The sequence below is a fragment of the Watersipora subatra genome, chromosome 2 (genome assembly GCF_963576615.1).
Source record: "Watersipora subatra chromosome 2, tzWatSuba1.1, whole genome shotgun sequence".
Classification (NCBI taxonomy): domain Eukaryota; kingdom Metazoa; phylum Bryozoa; class Gymnolaemata; order Cheilostomatida; family Watersiporidae; genus Watersipora; species Watersipora subatra.
This window is the reverse complement of record NC_088709.1, coordinates 16,301,665-16,323,293: the sequence shown is the minus strand read 5'-3', so window position 1 is coordinate 16,323,293 and position 21,629 is coordinate 16,301,665. Positions and strand designations below refer to the sequence as shown.

The 21,629-nt window shown below is 35.3% G+C and overlaps 1 protein-coding gene across 1 annotated transcript; it reads right to left on the bottom strand.

Annotated features, from left to right (window-relative positions):
- Positions 1 to 1,141: 1,141 nt before the first annotated feature.
- Positions 1,142 to 21,409, bottom strand: LOC137387328 (prostatic acid phosphatase-like). Its single transcript, XM_068073713.1, has 10 exons — positions 21,114 to 21,409; positions 15,678 to 15,773; positions 15,480 to 15,566; positions 14,475 to 14,624; positions 12,892 to 13,083; positions 12,319 to 12,493; positions 11,581 to 11,666; positions 6,561 to 6,738; positions 2,830 to 2,931; positions 1,142 to 2,691 (listed from the first exon to the last, which is right to left on the bottom strand). Exons 1-10 carry the CDS (start codon positions 21,192 to 21,194, stop codon positions 2,573 to 2,575), a joined length of 1,266 nt encoding a protein of 421 aa, XP_067929814.1. The 5' UTR covers positions 21,195 to 21,409; the 3' UTR covers positions 1,142 to 2,572.
- Positions 21,410 to 21,629: the final 220 nt, after the last annotated feature.

Sequence of the window (21,629 nt, the reverse complement as noted above, 5' to 3'; positions counted from 1 at the left end):
ACTGTATGTAGTGACTACTGTATGTAGCGATTACTGTATGTAGCGACTACTGTATGTAGCGACTACTGTATGTAGCGACTACTGTATGTAGCGACTACTGTATGTAGCGACTACTGTATGTAGCGACTACTGTATGTAGCGACTACTGTATGTAGCGACTACTGTATGTAGCGACTACTGTATGTAGCGACTACTGTATGTAGCGACTACTGTATGTAGCAACTAAGCGATTCCATGTTGCACGTTAGTAGCTGATACCGTTATTACCATTTGCTCGTGTCAAGAGCGAGTCTCCAATAACGATGAAGTCATGGTAATGAAATAACAACACTAATAGACAATTTGTGACAAACAACCTGACTAGATGAATGAGCAAATGAATCTATACGGATAAAATTGGTAATACAATGTAATTGTAACACAATGTGATTCAACCTCTTTGCAAGACCAAGAAATCAAATCAAAACAGCAACAGGCCTGGTAATGACAGAATACTCATAAAGAGCCGAATTGAAGATGACATCCTGGAACCTGAGGTGGAATATTAAAATAACTTCAAATTTCGTTGATTCTAAATTTGGAACAGCCATGATCATATGATAAGGGCTGCTCCATAAAGACCAAGGTCTCACAGCAATCATTATACAGATGTATAATCGAGTGTGACCTCCTGATATACAAACATAACGGAGTGACCTCAGAATATACATATGTATGATAGAGTGTGACCTCCTGATATACAAACATAATGGAGTGACCTCAGGATATACATATGTATGATAGAGTGTGACCTCCTGATATACAAACATAACGGAGTGACCTCATGATATACATATGTATGATAGAGTGTGACCTCCTGATATACATACATAACGGAGTGACCTCATGATGCTCATATTCATGGTACTATTAACTGGTTATGAACAAAAGCCTGCGTATTGTCTTAGTATTAATAAAGTCTCCTATTCCTAACATTTGATGAGTGAGTGCTGTGAAGTTACTACAGCGATTCCCCTGCTGAAAGATTTAATAGAGACAGTTTCCTACTATCAACAGACACCTAGCTACAGTAAACCACTAGACAGACCCATGATGCATTACCAACTGAATAGCTGTGGTTAAAAATCATGATTGATTATAACATTATAATTTTTTATTACAAAACCTAGCCGATCTAATAAACATCTCATAATATTAAAACTCTATTGTATTAAAACAATATTATTAAAATATTACATGAAAAATACTATATTAAAATAATATAGCATTAAAATAAAAATGACTTTTAGCACAAAAGCTAATATAATAATAAAATACTTCCTAGCACCTATGCAGGATATGCACTGCATGAGAATAGTGATTCATAATGATACCTATATAAAGGCCTAACTCCTGCCACAAAAACATAAGAGAAAAATGTAAACATAAAATATAGATGTTTAGCATGTAATCATGGCAAAGATTATAAATTTAACAATAAACACAAACCAACAAAAGCACAAAAGAATCTAAAAATTAAAATATTTGATAATTATTAACTAGTTTGCACAACACGATACAATTGCCATAATCTTTGCACTTTAAGCCAGCACTTCATCTGTACCAAACTCACAATAGGAGTTAAAGTATATTGTTATTTTTAGCTAGCTGAGTTTATGCTTGCCTTGCTTATTTCTGGCACACTCTCTTACAAAAACCTTAAGAAGGACAAACTACAGAGACTCACTGTAGAAACAAATGTTGCAAAATGACACCTTAAGTTTATAAAGTGCCGCGAATCTAGTTTTAAATTTATTTATGTCAAATAATATTTAGGCTCAGCTTAATAGAAATACAAACAAATCCTTGGTAAATTACAACAGGCTCACTAAACATTTAAGTTGAATTGTTGGAATTTTGGCTCGGATAAGAGTTGTCTGCCTTTCTTAACACCGGCTAAAATAAAAGAGGAGACAACTTCTTCTTGATTAATAATCTTGAGCTTGATTAACAATTATTTGGGTTATTTTTTATCTTCTTACTGAGCCGCTATTGCTATTAAAATCGCTACCAAAGCATTTGATGAGCAGGGCGTAAACTTCTCACTACCAAATGCCAGACAGACATAAAAGACGTGACGATGAACAAACAAGACTACAGTTGCTTCTCACTTAACAACGATCTTGTTTAACGACGACTCAGCTAAGACAGGTTCCTAAAAAGTTGAGGTGAAATTACCAAACAAACTGAATTAGTTTACCGCATTTGAATCTGTGTGCCAATGAATTAGGCAAAATGTGAGCACATAGGCATGCTCACGCTTAGCGAAAAGAGACCAAAGTTCAGATTAAAAAGAACTACATGTATGATGGAGAGGAGATGATGATAGTAAGATGGACAGTAAATAAACATGTGATATATATTAATACATACTCACATGCCCTGAGTAACATAACCTAGCATGCATTGCTGGGTCACCTTGCCTACTTAAGAAGTTTTGTTTTATGTTTTATATGTTCATACATGTGTAGCTGCCTGAAAGGGATCCTCATCTTAAAGATGGACTCTTCACCACCATATCCTGTCATCAGTGCTATGTTTCAACTCTAGCATAATGGTGGTACTTGCGACGCCTTCTGGCCAAGCATACGAGAGCTACGACTCCGAGGAGACAGATAAACGTCAGACAGAAAGCCATAACTTCTAGCTCATCTGCAAAGTCCCAAGGAGTATAACATGCATACTAACAACCTCATAAGTAAAATATCAACTCGAGTATTTCGACAAAGACCGAGCGACCGACAGACCAGCATTGAGCGAAGGACGCCTAATAGACCGTGACCAACTTACTTTTAGTAAAGCCTATGACATCACGACATGCCTCATCCCAATCTATTCGGTAGGAAGAGAAGAGGTTGTTAAAGGTAGTGAGACCACAGGGCTGTGGGCAACCTGTTAAAGTAGATATAAAACCTCTAGTAAATTTTGTGATATGGCATATTTTATTACGATTTCACGACAAAGCGAATTTTCATAAAATTTGGTGATTTGTCATATTTCAATAAAAATTCACAACAAAGCATATTTTCATAATATTTTTTGATTTGGCATATCAATAAATCTCTAGTAGCCTTGAAGTTCTATTCAAAATCAAGTAAGTAATTTCTAGTGCAAGTATACAGGCTGCATTAAGTCTGGTAGTACCATGATATCAAACACTCAGCCTATGGTGCATCTGATGATATATGAGAGCTAAGGATATGAAGCAACATTAAAATTAGAAAGACTGTCAAGAAACAAAGGAAAAAAGTGTGCTAAGCTTGTACTTCATACACCTATTAATGCTACAAAACTTGAACATTTCTTAACCTTGTTCAATAAATTTTAAAAGCTTTATTTCACATGTCTTCCACAGAGGCTGAGACTCATATTAATTGGTTATATTTTTTCTGATAATTATTGATTTATAAATAAGGTATAACCAAGTTATATAAATGGTTGTATGTTTGTCTGACAAATATTGAGCCAACAGCAATAAGAATGGAAATGATACGCTATAACTATGTAACTATAAAACTGTTAAAACAGTCAAATATTTCTTCACAATCAATACCTTATATGGTTATTTTTAACATTCGACACTAAATATGAATGAATGTTTCACTTGATACACAATGTTAATCTCCACTAAACAACTTGTGAAGTGTCAGAAACATTGCAGTTTTGTAAGTGAATGAGGGACCAGTGAAAATACAATATAAGAAATATAAAAACAACAAAGAATTAATGAGTCAAGTTAGTTGAGGCTTCATTTAAATAATTTAAGGTGGGCTACACTCTATATCTTTATTGTAATTGTTACCTACACTATTTACTATATACTACCTACACTACTAACACTATTTTTGTGTCTCCGTGGTAAAGTTACAATCAAAATCTGTTTTTATTGAGCCCTATTATTTCATAAAGTGATTTGTTTACATTAAATTTAGTTTTCTATCTTTAATTATTATGAACATAGTTTAATAAAATGCATTTTTAATGCTATCAATGGCTGCCTAAAGTATTTGTCATTAGATTTTTAAGCTCTATAGCTGGTCGAATAAAACACTGTATTTCCCAGTGTATCAACATTATTGTACTTCTATGACATATCTATTATAAAAGCTATACATTATTCAATACATAGTATGCTTTTCATAGATGTTCTAGTCAACTTGAGATATCTGCATGTGCTGACCCAAGGTATGCTTTAGGAAGATTAACATACAATTCTGATAAATATTTATATTTATTCGGGCATCCATCCTAGTTGATGATTACATTACCTTATTATTACTTGATGAAGGTGAAGGATAAACTTTCTGTAAATTATTTTAGTACTAGGCGTGAGTTTGAACCGGAGACTAAAAAGCTACTATGAGTCAGTTGTTGGCCGCATTCATTTGCAATCCTTCAATTTATGATCTCAAGTAGCAGTCATTTTTCTCAGATTGTGTGTGTATGGATTATCTGTTACCGTCAACTGCCAACATCCACATGTGGAACATAGACCAGTTGTGTGTGCAAGCTGATTGGTTGGTTTTCAATGTGGTCAGCTGGCTGTGAATTTAGTTAGCTGGTTGTGAATGTGGTTAACTGGTTGTGAATTTGGCTAACTGGCTGTAAATTTAGTTAACTGGTTGTGAATGTGGTTAACTGGCTGTAAATTTAGTTAACTGGTTGTGAATGTGGTTAACTGGATGTAAATTTAGTTAACTGGTTGTGAATGTGGTTAACTGGTTGTGAATGTGGTTAACTGGCTGTAAATTTAGTTAACTGGTTGTGAATGTGGTTAACTGGTTGTGAAAGTGGTTAACTGGCTGTAAATTTAGTTAACTGGTTGTGAATTAGGTTGGCTGGTTGCCAAGTTCAAACTAATAAAATTATTTTTTCAACTGGTTATAATAAAGTGTCAAAATTTATAAAAGTTAATATAAATATACAGATAATGTTATTAGGCATCTAAAAATTCAAAACCTATGGTATCCTATATTTAATAACAAATACAATATCTCCTTCACACTACACAGACAAGCACAAACATTAAAACAAGAACAATTGGCAGGGTATAACAAGTAAAAAACTTTGGCAACAATAGTTGCAGTACGGTAATCATTTTTGTATGATTTCTTAATGCCTTTTAACTATTTGCGCTACAGCCTGCATCCAAAAACAACGAATATAAAGAGTTGTAACAATTGGTTATATTTGGGCAGCTATTACAGCCATAATATAAATTGCTAATATATGAATGAATAAATATGAACTTTATTTATGACCAGTGCATGAAGCCAACAAGGTCATAGAAATTATAATAAAATGATAAATATATAACTTTGCTAATGCAAAGTTGGTTAATTGTAGATTATTACTAGATCAATGATTTAATACTTCTCATCAGTGAAGATCAGATTTACAACTTGTCAACACTATATTATAATTCTTGGTATTGGTTAACAAAGATGGTGTTACATTCAACAAAGTCTTAAACTTATCTTAAACCAGATAATAAAGCGTTCTTTACTCACAAAACATAACACAACACAAAATACCTGTAGCTATGGCATCAGCTGACCAATTTATAGTAATGTACATGTAGTTCTGTATTGTGTTATAAACTCATAACCAACTTATAGTGAAGTACATGTATTCCTGTGTTGTGTTATAAACTCATAACCAACTAATAGTGATGTACATGTATTCCTGTATTGTGTTATAAACTCATAACCAACTAATAGTGATGTACATGTATTCCTGTATTGTGTTACAAACTCATAACCAACTAATAGTGATGTACATGTATTCCTGTAATGTGTTATAAACTCATAACCAACTTATAGTGATGTACATGTATTCCTGTATTGTGTTATAAACTCATAACCAAATTATAGTGAGGTACATGTATTCCTGTATTGTGTTATAAACTCATAACCAACGTATAGTGATGCACATATATTCCTGTATTGTGTTATAAACTCATAACCAACTAATAGTGATGTACATGTATTCCTGTATTGTGTTACAAACTCATAACCAATTTATAGTGGTGTACATGTATTCCTGTATTGTGTTATAAACTCATAACCAACTTATAGTGATGTACATGTATTCCTGTGTTGTGTTATAAACTCATAACCAACTAATAGTGATGTACATGTATTCCTGTATTGTGTTATATACTCATAACCAACTTATAGTGATGTAAATGTATTCCTGTATTGTGTTATAAACTCATAACCAACTTATAGTGATGTACATGTATTTCTGCATTGTGTTATAAACTCAGATAAGTTTTAATTAGGTGGTTTCTACCTCAAGAGATTATTATAACTTTGTAAATACAAATATTGCTTCGGCTGTCAAAATTTTAATTTCAAATTATTTTTTCATTTCTGGATCGAAAGTGTTAAGTTTTGCTAGAGGTGGCAACTATAGTCAACTAGCCTAGTTGACTATAGTTGCAAGTAGACTATACATGCAGTTCGAGCCACCTCTGACAGAACAGTGCTGTGCTAAGGAGAGACGTAGCAGTTGCTCACCGGAAATATTAAGAGTGTATGTAATATTACTGTCAGTAATATTCTTGTAGTATGCCTCGACCACATGGTCATTATCATCAACTCTATAGATCTCCAGCATCACAGTCGCAGTGTACTCGGGCATCATGGTGTTGTAGGCTCCGAGGGCAGCTAAAAATGCTGCCACTGTATGGTCATGCTACAGAAAGAGCAATCAGCTCATTGTTTTGATAGCACAGACAATACACGATTAGCTAAGTTGTTAAGCGAAGACCACAGGTCTTAACGAACTACTGTAAACCACAATTTGAATGCCACCTTTATTTGAACGCCACCTCTAATAGAACGTCCTTATAGATGGTGTTGAAAAATAGAGTACTACCCTTCAATTGAAAGCGACTTCAAATTGATTGCCACTTTGACATTCTTTGATCTTTGAACCCATAATAGAAAGAGAAGAGTAGAAAAAGTGTCTACAAAACAATCTATACCATAATAAGAGCGGTGCCCATCTGAAGTCACGCCAAGACCGTTAGGAATAAAATTGCCTCACACGGGTATTAAACTCGAGTACTCTGATTTACAGCCCAGCACTCCAACCTGTCGTATTTGTACTTGAACAAAGGAAAACAACTATCTGCATGCAATGAGCCAATAAAAATATGTTAACAACCCATCCTGAGCGTAGTTTCACTTTACAAAATCCTTTATTTTTATTGCAATTCATCGCTAGCGATGACCAGTCATGCTAGACGCATTACAGCTACAAATTTTAATAATCTTAGATCTATGGACTTTGGGTGATTGTTATTGAATAATAGGACTACTGAGAGTGATTATTCATATTTTATCAATAATAATACTGCCGTAAACTGTAATAATATCGATAAATTGTCTGACTCAGACATGCTCACGGTCTTTTCAAAAATGGCTGAAAAAGTGTTCATTCTCGTTCTGCAATGCTTTTGTAGTGTTCTTCATAGCATCAGCTAATGTGAAATTTTATGATTAGTTTGATATAAAAGTATTTTTTATAGACCATGTGGTTCTAAAGTTATGACGATTTAGATATCCCTCCGACAAATATTAGGTTGTATCAAATTAGAGAAATACATTAAAAAAAAGATTGCTTCACACTGGCGTCAAACCCAGGGTATCTTATTGAAACGCTACAACATTACTATTACACCATTCAAAAGCCCTAAACATTAATTAGATAATTCTTCATATACTGATTACTCATGATGATCTCTCACAGTGCACAGGACTGGCGAGCGTACTTGTACTGATAATGACTAGTACTGTTATAATAATTATAACAGTACTTCCAGGGCCGTATCCTCCTATACTGCAGCTACTGCCATGGCAGTACCATTTTTTGAGGCTAAAAATCCTGGAATTCACGTCATTTTTGCTTGATTTTAACACTTCGGCAGGGAAAATGACCAAATTGTCGTTTATCGGTTGCGCGGGGAAACGGCATTTACGCTTTCGGTAGACGTTTATAAAGCTGCCGTCTCGTAACGTTAAACAAAGGATATGAATGCTAGTAAGTTTCAAATATCATCAACAAGATATTAGTCGATAAATTAAGATATGAAACGATTATTTGAAAGGCGTTGCTTTGTGCTAAAGAAATCGTGCCTTCTTGGAAAAGAATAAAAGCTGAAAATACCAGTCAACATCGGCTCGACTTTCAAAACGGTAAAATAAAATATTATTTGATCCTCCGATCGTAAGTGATTTTTGGTGTGATTAGAATAACAATAGTTCATATGATAGAAGTGATGTAAACCTTTTAGACTTTTATTATACTTGGAATATACAGAGAAAAACGATCGTTATGGTAGCTCGCACGGCAACGTTATAGTGTTGGACTCTATCGAAAGGAATGCTTCCAAGCATTTCATTCAGAGACAATTGTACATGGTTGTATTTTTTGTAGTAGTAGATATGTAAATGAATGCTTATGTACAACAGATTTTGTTCATAGAAATAAATTTAAGTTTGTGCTATGCATGTAACATGCATAGCACAAACTTAAATCTATTACTACTTGCTCAGTATTATAGACTATAGTATAAGTGCATTATTTTTAACATGGTGCTCTATTAATTTTACTTTTTAACTCCACAATATTATTTAATTAAATTATTGCATAGGAGAGTACTCATCTCCTACACCATTCACCATTGTACCCGGTGATAATTCTACCTCATGCTAGCTGTGGCCAACCCCTTTAGCAGCTCTCATTTACATTATATTTTTAATAAGCGTTGTTAAAGACAATCTCAATACACAATTTTATATTTAGAAACTGGATTATAATGTCAAGTTTGCTGTTAGAACATGTGCCCCATCAGGAGCCAAGTGTGCTAGATTTGCACCATTTTGACTAGTTATACTAAAAAATTTCCCGGGGAGGACCCCTGGACCCCCTCCCTCCACCGAGAAGGCGCTCAGTTCTCCTCTTGGACTCTCCCCGCAGTACCATTTTCAAACAGGTGGATACTGCCCTGAATACTTCAATGTTTATAATAATACTAATTATGTTTATCAATAACGAGTAATTCTGTTGTTGTTGCTGTAGTGGTTGTCATGGTTTTAGTGACGGTGTACTTGAGGATATTGATTGCCACAATCATCAGAACTACAATATTATTCGAAGTCACTAAGGTTTAAATCTGATCAATTGTCTTCAGATTCATCCATAATGTGGTTTACAGTCAGACTTAGAGACTTTAGCGTTTTGAAGAACGATGAGAAACATTTTTCGATACTTATCGATAATATTGTTTGATACTTTGACGTATATGAAAGAACATTTTAGCAAAAGTGCTGACGTCGACGGCATTAATGTCGTTCCACCCAATGGAGAGTGTAAAATATACCTTTGTTGAAACCTTTTAAAAGAAACCTTTATTGGAACGCCATTTCACTCTATTTTTTAACCCTTCTCTTAGGACAGGGCTTCATTAGAGGTGACGCTAAAACTAAGGGTGACTTTATATTTTTTAAGCACCTCGTCAGAATATTGAGAAGATAAATTTAACCTTTTCATGGGCAAATCGAATGTCACCTATATTTTTTACTCTCCTTCGGGTGGTACGCCATTAATCCTTTTGTATGCAAGAAATTCGCTAACTTACCTCCGACATGTTGTAGATCTTTAAATGAATACGCATGGAGAAGCAATGAACTACACTATCATGTATTCCTATGGTGACATATCATATCACTATCATCTAGTCCTAGAGTGACATATGATAACACTCATGTATTACTATAGTGACATGATAGTGCAGTTCAACTGGTAGAGACATGCTAATACATGTCTCTACCAGTTGATACCTATTGCTTGCAATTAACCTACGATGATATAGCCTGCGTTGCAATTTGTAAAAGCTTTAAAGCTTTTTATTTCAATCCAAATTTGAAGTATTATTAAAACGCTTATTAAAAATATAAAGTGAATGAGAGCTGCTAAAGGGGTTGGCCACAGCTAGCATGAGGTAGAATTATCACCGGGTAGAATGCTGAATGGTGTAGGAGATGAGTAGTCTCCTATGAAAGATGATGTTATAGCCTGCGTTGCAATTTGTAAAAGCTTTCAAGTTTTTTATTTCAATCCAAATTTGAAAAAAATATTTTCATTTTATAATTATATTCAACAAGGTTGCATAAAAGCTCATTGCACTCATTGATACGGTTGCTACAGTTTGCATCCTAAACTGGCTTCTATGAGCAGTAGAAGAGAAGTTAGGAATGTCAATCTATTATAAGCCATGTTCAGATTACCGCAGTGATGCTATCAAATAATATACTATAAATCTGGAAATTTATGAGTTGAATAATGTTTGGTAGAGCAAAACTTTTACGCGATGCACTTTAGAATACATGCATACGCTTCTCATGCGAATAAAAAGAAACCGCATGTAATTAAAAAGCCTAAAATAAGCCTTAAAATACTACAAATTCCATTTTGAAATTCGAAAACTTTTACGCATACATCGAAGTATCAAGACTGCGTTAAGAAAGAAACTACCATTACGATCAGCCTGGTACAGTTACTCATTATTTCTATGGTGTTGCATTCAAAGTTTTGACAAAAAAACCATAAAAACTAGGAGTTGAAAAATGGACTTTGATATGAACAGAAACAACAAACGAATTATTTGTTATTGATGCAATCGAATCATTATTAATACAGTTTTGTAGACACTTTTCTACTGATCACTTCATATTATGGGTTTGTAAAGATCAAGAATGACAAGTAGTGGCTGGTGGTCAAATAAAAGTGGCGGTCAATTAAAAGGGTGGCACTCTATTTTTCAACCCTTCCCCCATAGTGGCAGACAAATAGAGGTGGCGTTTGAATAAAGGTGGCGTTCAAAGATAGATTTTACAGTGGGTGACATTAACATCACTTCTTCGCCAGTCAAAGGGTTAAATTTATCTTCATCAAATTCTGTTGAGCTAGTCAAGAATAAAGAGCTATAGTCTTTTTGAATGTCACCACTAATAAAACGCCACTATAGGGGAATGGTTGAAATGGCGTTCAAATAGAGGTTTTAAGGTATATATGGGCGTGTCCATAAATAATAATTTGACATTTAGAGTTATTTGATGCCAACTACACATGCACATTTGCTCCTATTATAAAAAATTTTTAATTAATTGATTGCAGTATTTTCTTGGCTTTCAGATAATATAAAATTTACTGCTTTCAAAATAGTAGTTCCAGAGCTATGAAGTGCAACTTGCATAAATGATGGGACATTTTGTGACATCTCTGCTATGTTTTAGGATGAATGATCAACTCTGACAACACGTCTATGATTATGTTCAACTTTTTAACGTACTTTATCACTTAATCCCCTTTTGTTAATCTTTCTTATTAAGATAGCAATAATTTGGTAAACATTCAATCTGAAAATATGCATAATACGAGTTTAAAAGATTAGTGTGCCTAGCAAAGCCACCATCTACTGTATATCAGAACATAAACACAGCCAGCTTAACACTAAATAGAATAACTTACTGCAGAATAAATATAAAGCTGAGGGGTGTTGATCATATCATCCAACTTCCGGAAGATATTGTCGAGTATTTCCACCACCAAAGGACCTAAAATCAAATCAAAAAATTCTAGGCTAATTAGGTAGAAATTTATATTAAATGAGGATAAAATGTTTCGGTAACATCAACATCTCGGAAAACTGAAAAGATATGACACAATGTACAGAAGCCTAAACAAACAGTAAAAGCCTAAGTATCTTGAAGGTGACTTGAGGGTGACTATGGTCTACATCCTAGTTTCTGAATATTAAGCACTAAGCTTACATGATAAGCTTTGATAGAGAGCAAATACTGCATTATGATCTGGAAAAATATTATTGTCATCGCAAACCATTCACTGCTATTACACAGGCTGTTACAACTTGAACGCTTTTAACTAAAAAAATAAAATATTTGAAATTTATCTAAATACAGTAGCACCTAAAACGTAAATAATTCGTCCCTGGAACATTTACGTTATAGGGATTTCATGCTATACAAATAGCAAAACACATGTAAATCGCCTAATTTATTCTAAAACATCCAAAACTCATCCTATTGGCTTTTCAAATAAGAAAAAAAGCTCAACTTCTCAGCAGTGGTAACCTTTAAAAACCTTTCCAAAATCGAGAAATATTTTTTAAAATTCTATTTCCCAGCCCTATGATTTGTGACAAAAGCTAGCATTGATATGTATTGTAAACACACTAGCCATACTTACCACCAATAAATTTATGTAGTAGCGGTGAGTTAACAGTCTGATTGTAGAAGTCATAGACATGGATGTCAGACAGAATTTCAAAGATGGTTTTGTTGAAGCAAGCAATGTCGGTGCCTGTAGCGCAGGTGCTGTTCCGCCAGTTAGCCCACTCGGGCCAAGAGATGTTGTGAGCTGCCTGCAATACCACCTCAGTTTTCCTACTGAATCTAAGTAAAACCACACTTCACCATATCAGTTCTAGCTAAATTCTGTTTGTGAAGATATGTGAGTTTCTCCTGCTGTGATTTATCTAAAAGGTATGTCTAATATAAACGTGTGAAACCTTCCAAATGTGCCCATTCAGACATTTCTAAACAAAAAACCGTTTTAGTATTTCCTGTAAGTTACAACTAACATATGAGTAAAACATCAATTAAAAACGCAAATATTCCCGTTATACCATGCTATTGAACACTTACTATTCCATGTGTAACGCATGATATGAGCGTTTAACCCCGCTCAAGGAACAGCTAATCTGATAAAATAAACAGCTTGTGGCTAAAAATATAGGATAATTGATAGGAAGGGACCCACCTTACAGAACAAGTCATCTCTTATGTGTGAAAGTAAGGTAAAAGTTTTAGCATCATCCTCCTTGTAGCCTGTCAATCTCAGCACTAACTGAATCAGTTGTGAGTAGTCAGCTGCAAGTTTCTCCATAGCAGGAGATGTCACTTTCTTCCTCAACTTACCGTATCTTGGACAAGGTCTCGACATCTTCAGAAGCTGTAATTGAGAAGCGGAGAAGCCTTATTACATACTTGAAATAGTAAAGAACAGCAGCCCTCCTGGTACAAAACATTGTAAACCAATTGTTTGTTACTCACAGCTGCAATATTATTACAGAATGCCCGGGAGGAGGGAGAGTTGTGGCAGCCCCAAACACCAGATCTTGGACGATCCACAAAACAAGTGAAATCTTACAATGGAGCGGCTCTCATTAATGACAGGAGTTGCCCATAAAATAGTAATAAAATTATTCATATCATAAATGCTGTAAGTTGCAGATTGGTACGCTTTAAACTGATTTTTATACACTAAGCAGTCATGCACACTAGCAAATTGATTAAAATATTGACGTTTAGTACAGAGTCTGAGATGAAGTTTATGTCCAAGTGTTGCTGAAATATTCAATGATAGAAATCTATATTTTTCCTAGATGTGTAAACAGGTTTGCGCTGGGTTATCCTATTTAATAGTCCAACTCTGTGTAAAGTTGTATACTCAGATCTCAAACTGCTTACGATTTGTAATGCTTCACGCCTCACTTTACAGTGAAACTCACACTGTGTGTTGATTAGCTGCTCTAAAAAGGAATATTGAATTTTTAGTTACATGAGCAAATCTTCAAGGATTTACATGTATTTAATGTTTTGCTGTTACATGTCAATTTTTTTATTCGGCCTTCACAGTGATTAAATTTTTTCTGAGTAACAATATAATTTTTGATAAGTGCTGCAGAATGCCCAAAAGGAGTACAATTGTTTTAAGTTGTATAAATAACAAATTAATGCCGAGTGACTTGATTTTTTTGTTACAAACTGATTTCAGTGAAATATAGCACATGCAATAGTTTTTGACAGTAAATTTTCACCAATGTTAGGTGTATGACATTGCCAATAGTTTGCTTTGAAACTGAATAAATGAAAAGATTGGAAAGAAAAGATATTTAGCTGTGTGTTACTAGTGAAACAGTCTTATAAATTGAAGAGCAGCAGGGCACAATCATTTTCTTTTCTCACATGAAACTCCCAACTCACGTGGCACCTGCCCACTCATGTGGTACCTGCCCACTCCTGTGGCATCTGCCCACACATGTGGCACCTGCCAACACATGTGGCACCTGCCCATTCATGGAGGACCTGCCAACTCATGGAGTACCTGCCCACTCATGGAATACCTGCCTACTCATGGAATACCTGCCCACTCATAAAATACCTGCCTACTCATGGCGTGCCTGCCCACTCATGTGGCACCTGCCCACTCATGGAGTAGCTTCCCACTCATGGAGTACCTGCGCACTCAGAGTACCTCCACAAATATTCTTACATAACACAACCCGAGGCACTCCGTGTAACATCATAAATAGATGCTGACAAAAGGTTTAGTAAGCTGACCTCATCCATCTCTGCAGGTACGGTATGCACTGGCAGAGGCTGCCAACTTATGTATCTTCCATCCCATTCCACAGATGTGTTGTAGAGACCAGCTAAATTGCTATAGACACTCATCAAAGTTCGGTCTGTGTCTGAGCTCCTGATGTATATCTTTAAGAACCACATAGTGCATGTAGAATAGCTTTTCAACTCATGAATTAATTTATTAAGTAGCATCACATCATACTTCTGTATGTATAGAGCTATTCTTAAATCAAGAACAACAAACTTTAGGTGACAGCCATATGCCCACCAACAATAACCTCACCATACACATTTTTAAACATATGATGTAAGGTATGAGCAAATATTTGCCTTCCTTCCCAAGTATCTCTTATACAACTTTAGAAAATTTCCTAAACAATGTGGTTTTGTAAGTGAAAAGTCTGGTGACAATTACCAATATAATGTAAAAAGCTAACATAAAACACATAAGCTAAGTTAGTTTCAATTTCACTTAAAATGAGTTGGAATATGTTAAATTTCGTATCTGTATCACCACCTCAAACTCTGAAACTAAGCAATACCAAACCTACAATCCTGTTTATCATGTATCGATGGTAAAGAAAAAATGGATGTCTTTTATTAGTTACTATGGTAACATTATTAATTGAGCTTTTTATATAGAATCAAGTTTTTTACATTAAGTTTTTACATCGTTTCTCATGAGTTTGTTGTAATGCTAGACGTAAGTACCTGAAGCATTGACAATTAGGTTTTGGCCTGTGGAACAAATTGAATGAAATAGAATGTATTCTAGAGAAAATATTTGTTGACATGAAGGAGAGTTTTAACATAGGAAGCAGGTTCCTGACTGCATTAATTTTCTGTGTAGAGGTTTGATTGTACTTGGGAATGCTACATGTATAATGCGCACACCTGATAGGACAAGGGTTGAACAAAGTATTTGATGTGCATAAACCAAACATTGACGACAATATAAGGTTATTATCAAAGCCTGCTTACCTCATTGCTGTTAAATATTCTACTTGTTAAGTTACTGTATCTCTGCCTTAGATATTTACCAAGGCGGGTCTGTTGTTCTCTCCCAATCTACAAATAATGTCAAAACTCAATATTTTAAATACTTCGGCCTTTTAAATGTTGAAACTTTAAATCTCCGATGAGTAGAAAGGACAAACTTCTGTAACTATGCATAACTACCTGCGTCAGCATTCCCAAACCTTCTGGCCATTCATTGGCTTGGTGCGGATCGTTAGGATATATCTCTATGGGTGAGCGATCACCATGACGAAAAACCTTGAAGTAAAAAGAGATGGCCTGTTTATGGCAATAAGTCAGCAAGATTTGGTCAAACAAATCAGAAATTTAGTTCAGTAAAAAAATCAGTCAAATATAGAAATTTGAGAACAAATGGAACAATAAACTAAGAAAACAGTATCTTATCTATTATTTCTTAAACAAACCATTGGTTGAACTTTAAAAAATACATTGGTGGGTGCAAAATTTTTAAAATGGATGGGCAATTTACCTTGGCTAGTTGCAAAGCTACATGTATGTAGGTTATACTTTCTAACCTGCAGAAAGGGTGACTGTTCTTAATGTAGGAGATGAAATAAGTAATCAAATAGAAACAATAAAATAGAAAGTAAAAAAAATAAGTTTTCTAGACTTCCTTTAGAGAGCTTTGAGTGTGACAAAATTTTCAAGTGGAATGCTTGCGTTTTTTTTGTTTATGACTGGCTTGGGGTGACCACAAGTTATACCAATTTAAAGAACCCTTTTTGATGTAGTAATTTTAGGGTCAGCCATCCTTAGGTTGGTAACGGTAGCCTTTTTGAGCATAACATCCTTACCTGTTGTTTCCAGGTTGAAACCACCTAGCATTCAGGCAGATGTTGAATATCAATCATTGTTAACAATCTTCTATTCTCACACTCACAGTTGACACTTAATTCTAGTACATTTTCATCAATTTTTGAACAATATTGTTTTCTGTTTTACATTCTTATGCTGCGTAGGCATTAATCTCCTTTTAAAAATTTAAATTATCTCTGGCAATAGTGTTCTTACTAAAGTGCTAATAAATCATGGACACATTCTATATGAATATCTAAGCTAGTCAATCACTTGTATTGGTTGGCTACAGCTCGGTTTACGTAGCCTACATTGACTCTAAATGGCGGTTTTCATATGGCTTCGGAACAGGCTGTTAGACAAGAACCAGTTTTGCTCCTGAAAACCAAGCAGTGATGCCCGATTGATGTGAGCAATGCTCGACATGCCAGTGCATTGTGGAATTGTGGTGAGACTATGTGAAATAGCTCGAAATGAATTAAACAAAAGTTATCTGTATAAACGGTCGATGCATAGGAACTTGCTCGAAGATTTAACTCGATGAACGCTGTTGTGTTTCAATGTATAGCAGAGTTAGAAAAGCAATGACCACCGATTGCTTGAAGTACTTCGAGGTCACTCTGATTTCGGAGACACAATCAAAAATTCTTAGCACGGGATGACAGCTAGATTTACTGCCTGTGTGTCAGGCTATGTGTGACAAGCGTTATTGAGGATGATGTTACTATTAATTGCATCTGCATATTACCAGTATCAGACAGAATATTAGTCAAGTAGTTACAGTATAAGTTTTCCTTTTATAAGTAAAACTACCTTAGTTAGTTAGTTAATTCTTTATTTTAAACAATCAACAAGAAAAAAAAATAGAAATTGCCTCTATTTGCAGGCCTGATATTACATGATTTATAAAATAAATTTATATTTACACTCACATATATGCATATATTATTTCATGAGTATATTTATGTAGCACTATATAATTGTATTGTCTTTACGTAAAGAAGTTTTAATAGTATAGGCGTTGTTTTTTCGATGAATTTAATAACTGTGTCCCATTTCATAGTGTTAGGATATATCTGTTGTCGAGGAGTGTTATAGTCTGAGCATTGGTAGAGGTAGTGTATACTAGTTTCGTCTTCTAACAAACATGTGCATACAGGTGTATAGGTTGCTCCAATGGTATATTGGAATAGTTGCAGCTTGCTATGACCAGTTAGCAGATCACACAGTGCATCAAGTGTTTTCCTTTCTGTCTCTAGCGGTATTGGGTTATTGAATAAATGGTCTACTAGGAGAGTTGCAATTAGGTCTAGTGAGCAATTCCCATTAACTAATTGTATCTTCCATCTTCTCAGCCATTCTGATTTTGTAAGATTGTTAATGTTTGTTTTACTGAGTTCTTTAGAGTCGATATTATCAACATCTACATTTCTGGAGATTCTCTTCCTGATATCAGCTTTTAATGCTTTTATCAGTGAGCTGTGAGGAGAAACGGTAATGATGTGCAACATATGTGATTTAATCAGACACCGCATTACTGTAGCCTTTCTCTTGTCATTTGAATATTTATCGGAGGTATCCCAATAATAACGTGTAATGATTCTAAGGATTTAAATGAGCTCCAAGAAGGAGTTTGAGGTGAGGATGCAGCGAGACTTTTTTAGTCAAGTTCCAAAGAGAACATGCATGTAGAGCCTTGGGAATAATTCCATGAATGAGAATCTTTTTTGCTGTTTGACAGCTCATTCCTGAATACAGAAACGATTTTAACATGTTCATTTTTGTATTAAACGACTTAATGCTGTAGCTAATCTGTTTCTTAAATTCTAGACCCTATCTACCCAGATTCCAAGTATTTTTGTGAAGTCTACAATTTCAATGTTCTCGTTTCTTATGACTGGGGTTAAAGATGACCATGGAAAACTACTAATTCTGTTTTTTGGTAGTTAATTTTTAATTTCCATCTTGTCATCCATTCTTGGAAAATAGTGCAATTTTTGTTGCATATGTCTTGAAGCTCTGATGACGAATGATCTGACATCAGTATGGAACAATCGTCGACAAATTGCAGACCAGTGCCTTCTACTTGTAGTAGCATATCGTGTATGTATATAATGAAAAGCAATGGAGGCAAAACACTGCCTTGTGGAAATCCTATTGTACATTTTTGTGGTGTGTGTATATAGTTGTTTACCTTCAGTTGAATATTTCTTGTGGTGAGAAATGATTCAACGATCCCCAAGAAGGCACCAGAGACCCCAAGGACAGCTAATCTAGATACCATCCCTTGATACCATACAGTATCAAAGGCCTTTTGAAGTCTAAGAAAATGGCTGCAGTGTGTCGCTTCTTTTTAAGGCATTGTTGTGTTTCTGATATCAGTTGAAGAAGGTACATCAATGTTCCTCTGTTTTTTCTGATGCCAAATTGTGAGTTTGGTAATAATATATTATTTTCTATGTTAGCTCTTAGTCGTTGTTCTAAAATCCTTTCTAGTGTTTTTCCCACATGGGAGCTGATGGTTATGGGATGGTATGATCCTACATCAGTGTAGTCTGCTTTATCGACTTTTTTAAGGAATATTACTAAGTTTGGCTTGTCCTATGGCCATATTTGTGTGTTGAGAACAGCGTTAAATAAGCAGTGTAAAGCTATGAGAAGAAATGGACTCGATTGTTTTAGTATTTTTGGGTGAATGCCATCGAAGTCTGTACTTTTTCTTGATGATTTCAGCTTTCTAAGAGCAAGTTCTATCTCTGCTATTGTGATGGGCTCATTAAGTAAGACAAATTTCTCTACATTTCAGCTAGAATACCTTGATTTGTTTTTGGGGGATTGGCATTGCATTCATATTTAGGAGACCACCTCCAAATATATGGTTAAAGAGATATTTTGCCTTGCTTTTATCACTGTGTAAAATATTGTCATGGTTATCTTTCAGGTCGCCTATTAAGCGATCTTCCTGGTGATAGAAAACTTTCTTGAATGTTTTCCAAAATTTGGAATTGTCTGCTGAGTTTGGTTCATTAGATTGTTTTTCGACGTACTCATTTTTGGCTTTGTTCAGTTCGAGATTGAATTGCTCCTTGAAACAATCCATCTTTGATCCATTAGCAGAGGAAGAACGATATTTAAATTCTTTCCTTGTTGCTCTCAGCTGTTTGGATAATGCTGACAATGTGGGGTTCCAATATGGTTTGTTGTGAGAGTTTGTTTTACCTTTAGGTACCCAATTGTCTTTGCATATCAGTAATATGGCTTTGAAAGTTTTCCATATTTCATAGGGATTTTCTTCCGTTGTAAAGGCTTGCATACTTCCTTCGCATTCATTTCTCAGCATACTACCGAATGCTGCCCAGTCTGTTTTCGTCCATTTTGAATACTCTGTTTGAGTTTGATTTGGTCTAGGGAGTTTTAAGACTGTTACCAATAATATGTGACCTCTTTGAGGGGCGCCAGTGAACAGCTCTATAGCGTCATCCTAAAACTACCATGTGTCACGAGTAATTAACCTAGGACCGGTTCTTTTCCTCCTATTTATCAATGATCTGCCAGAAAGTGTCAGCTGCCCAGTATCTCTCTTTGCTGATGACACCCTGGTATACCAGGAGGTATCAAATGCTAATGACATAGACTCATTCCAAAACAACCTCAACTCATTAGGTTTGTGGGCAAACAGATGGGGTATGACCTTCAATGTGAGTAAAAGCAAGATCATAATCTTCAATGCAAGCAACACTATTCCTGTACCAGCGTATAAACTTAACAATATAACTCTGGAACAGGTGTCTGACAGCAAGTATCTAGGTGTGACACTACAAGACAATCTTAAATTCACCAAACATATAGACTCAAAAATCAACACCGCCAAATGGCAACTAGGGATCATCAAGCGTGCTTTGTACTGGGCTCCACAAAGAGCCAAAATACTAGCGTACAAATCACTATGTCTTCCCCACCTAGAGTATGCTGCTGCTGCTTGGGACCCTACAAACAAGCGCGAAGTAAATAATCTAGAGATGGTACAGAATCAAGCTATTCGGTTTATTGCTCAAATTAAAGGAACTAGAGGAGTAAGCGAAGCACGAGCGAAGCTTGACTTGCCAACTCTAAAGATAAGACGACAGCACCAGCGCTTAAGACTTCTGATGAGAATACTCAGCAAAGAAGAAACTCACCCGGCATTAGTCAAATCCTATGACGAGCTAATGAACGTGGAGAGCAACACGATAACCAGAGCTAGATCCAAAGGACAACCCACTTCCTTACAGACAAATAAAAATACATACCACAATAGCTTCCTACCACGGACAGTGCGGGAGCTCAAAGGAACGAGCCAACATATAACAGGTTAACTCTACCTGTACTGACACCAAACAAACATTAATATTATATTAACTACTCAGAAAACTGAATTAAAATAAGCAAAACCTAATTTATCATATGAGGCATACCCCTTACACCCCTAGGTGGTCCAGTATGATGTATTCTACGAGATTTACGAGAAATTAAAGTTGCCAAGGCATTTATACTTGAATCACAGCTACACATTGTAATACCAATCGTAATAACTTTGGATGTACTGCAAACAACCGGAATTATCCCCGATAAGACAGCACTGATAACATCGCAAAGCCTCTTTTTTATTTTAGGGCGAAATACGATGACATCGTATAATCTGCTACGTACATTGGAACACCAGAGGGATACGAGCTCATATAATGTATTGCAATTCAGATTCCAACCTTCAAAGAAGTAGACTGAAGGTTATAAAGCACTTACCAAATTAACCTGAATCAGTTCTTTGGACGAGCTTTCTGACAACAGGAAAGTCAGCAGAAACGCCAGCCAGCTCGTATACATTCTCAATCACTGGTTGCACGTATAAAAAAACTGTTGCCACGCTAGAACGTAGATATATTCATAAAATGACTCATGCCATATTAAAACTACAAGAAAAGCTAACTTCCTCTGCCAAAAATTCGACGAGATGTTAAAAGATGTTAATGCTTATATCTTATAATTATGGCTTTTTGGAACAACTATCGCTGCGGAGATGGAGTTGCTCGCACGTGAGCGTGTCAAATTGAAGTCTCAAAATAATTATAGCTCGTTCGTCTCTATCAAAGAACGGACATTCACATTTTACATCTCTGAAGAGGTTAATGATTTAACGTTAATTCGGCTTGGTAGGCCCCTCAATCACACCGAGATGATTCGGCGCATCGAAATACCTCCAAGCAAGAGTAAACAACTCTACTTAGTGATTTTACTGCGTTTCCATCGAGGTCTGGAGCT

Coding starts and splice junctions, on each gene's coding strand:
- LOC137387328 (XM_068073713.1), bottom strand. CDS start 21,194: ATGTATACGAGCTGGCTGGCGTTTCTGCTGACTTTCCTGTTGTCAGAA. Junction 15,774..21,113: donor AACTGATTCAGGTTAATTTG/GTAAGTGCTTTA, acceptor TTTTACTTCAAG/GTTTTTCGTCATGGTGATCG. Junction 11,667..12,318: donor ACTACATAAATTTATTGGTG/GTAAGTATGGCT, acceptor ATTTGATTTTAG/GTCCTTTGGTGGTGGAAATA.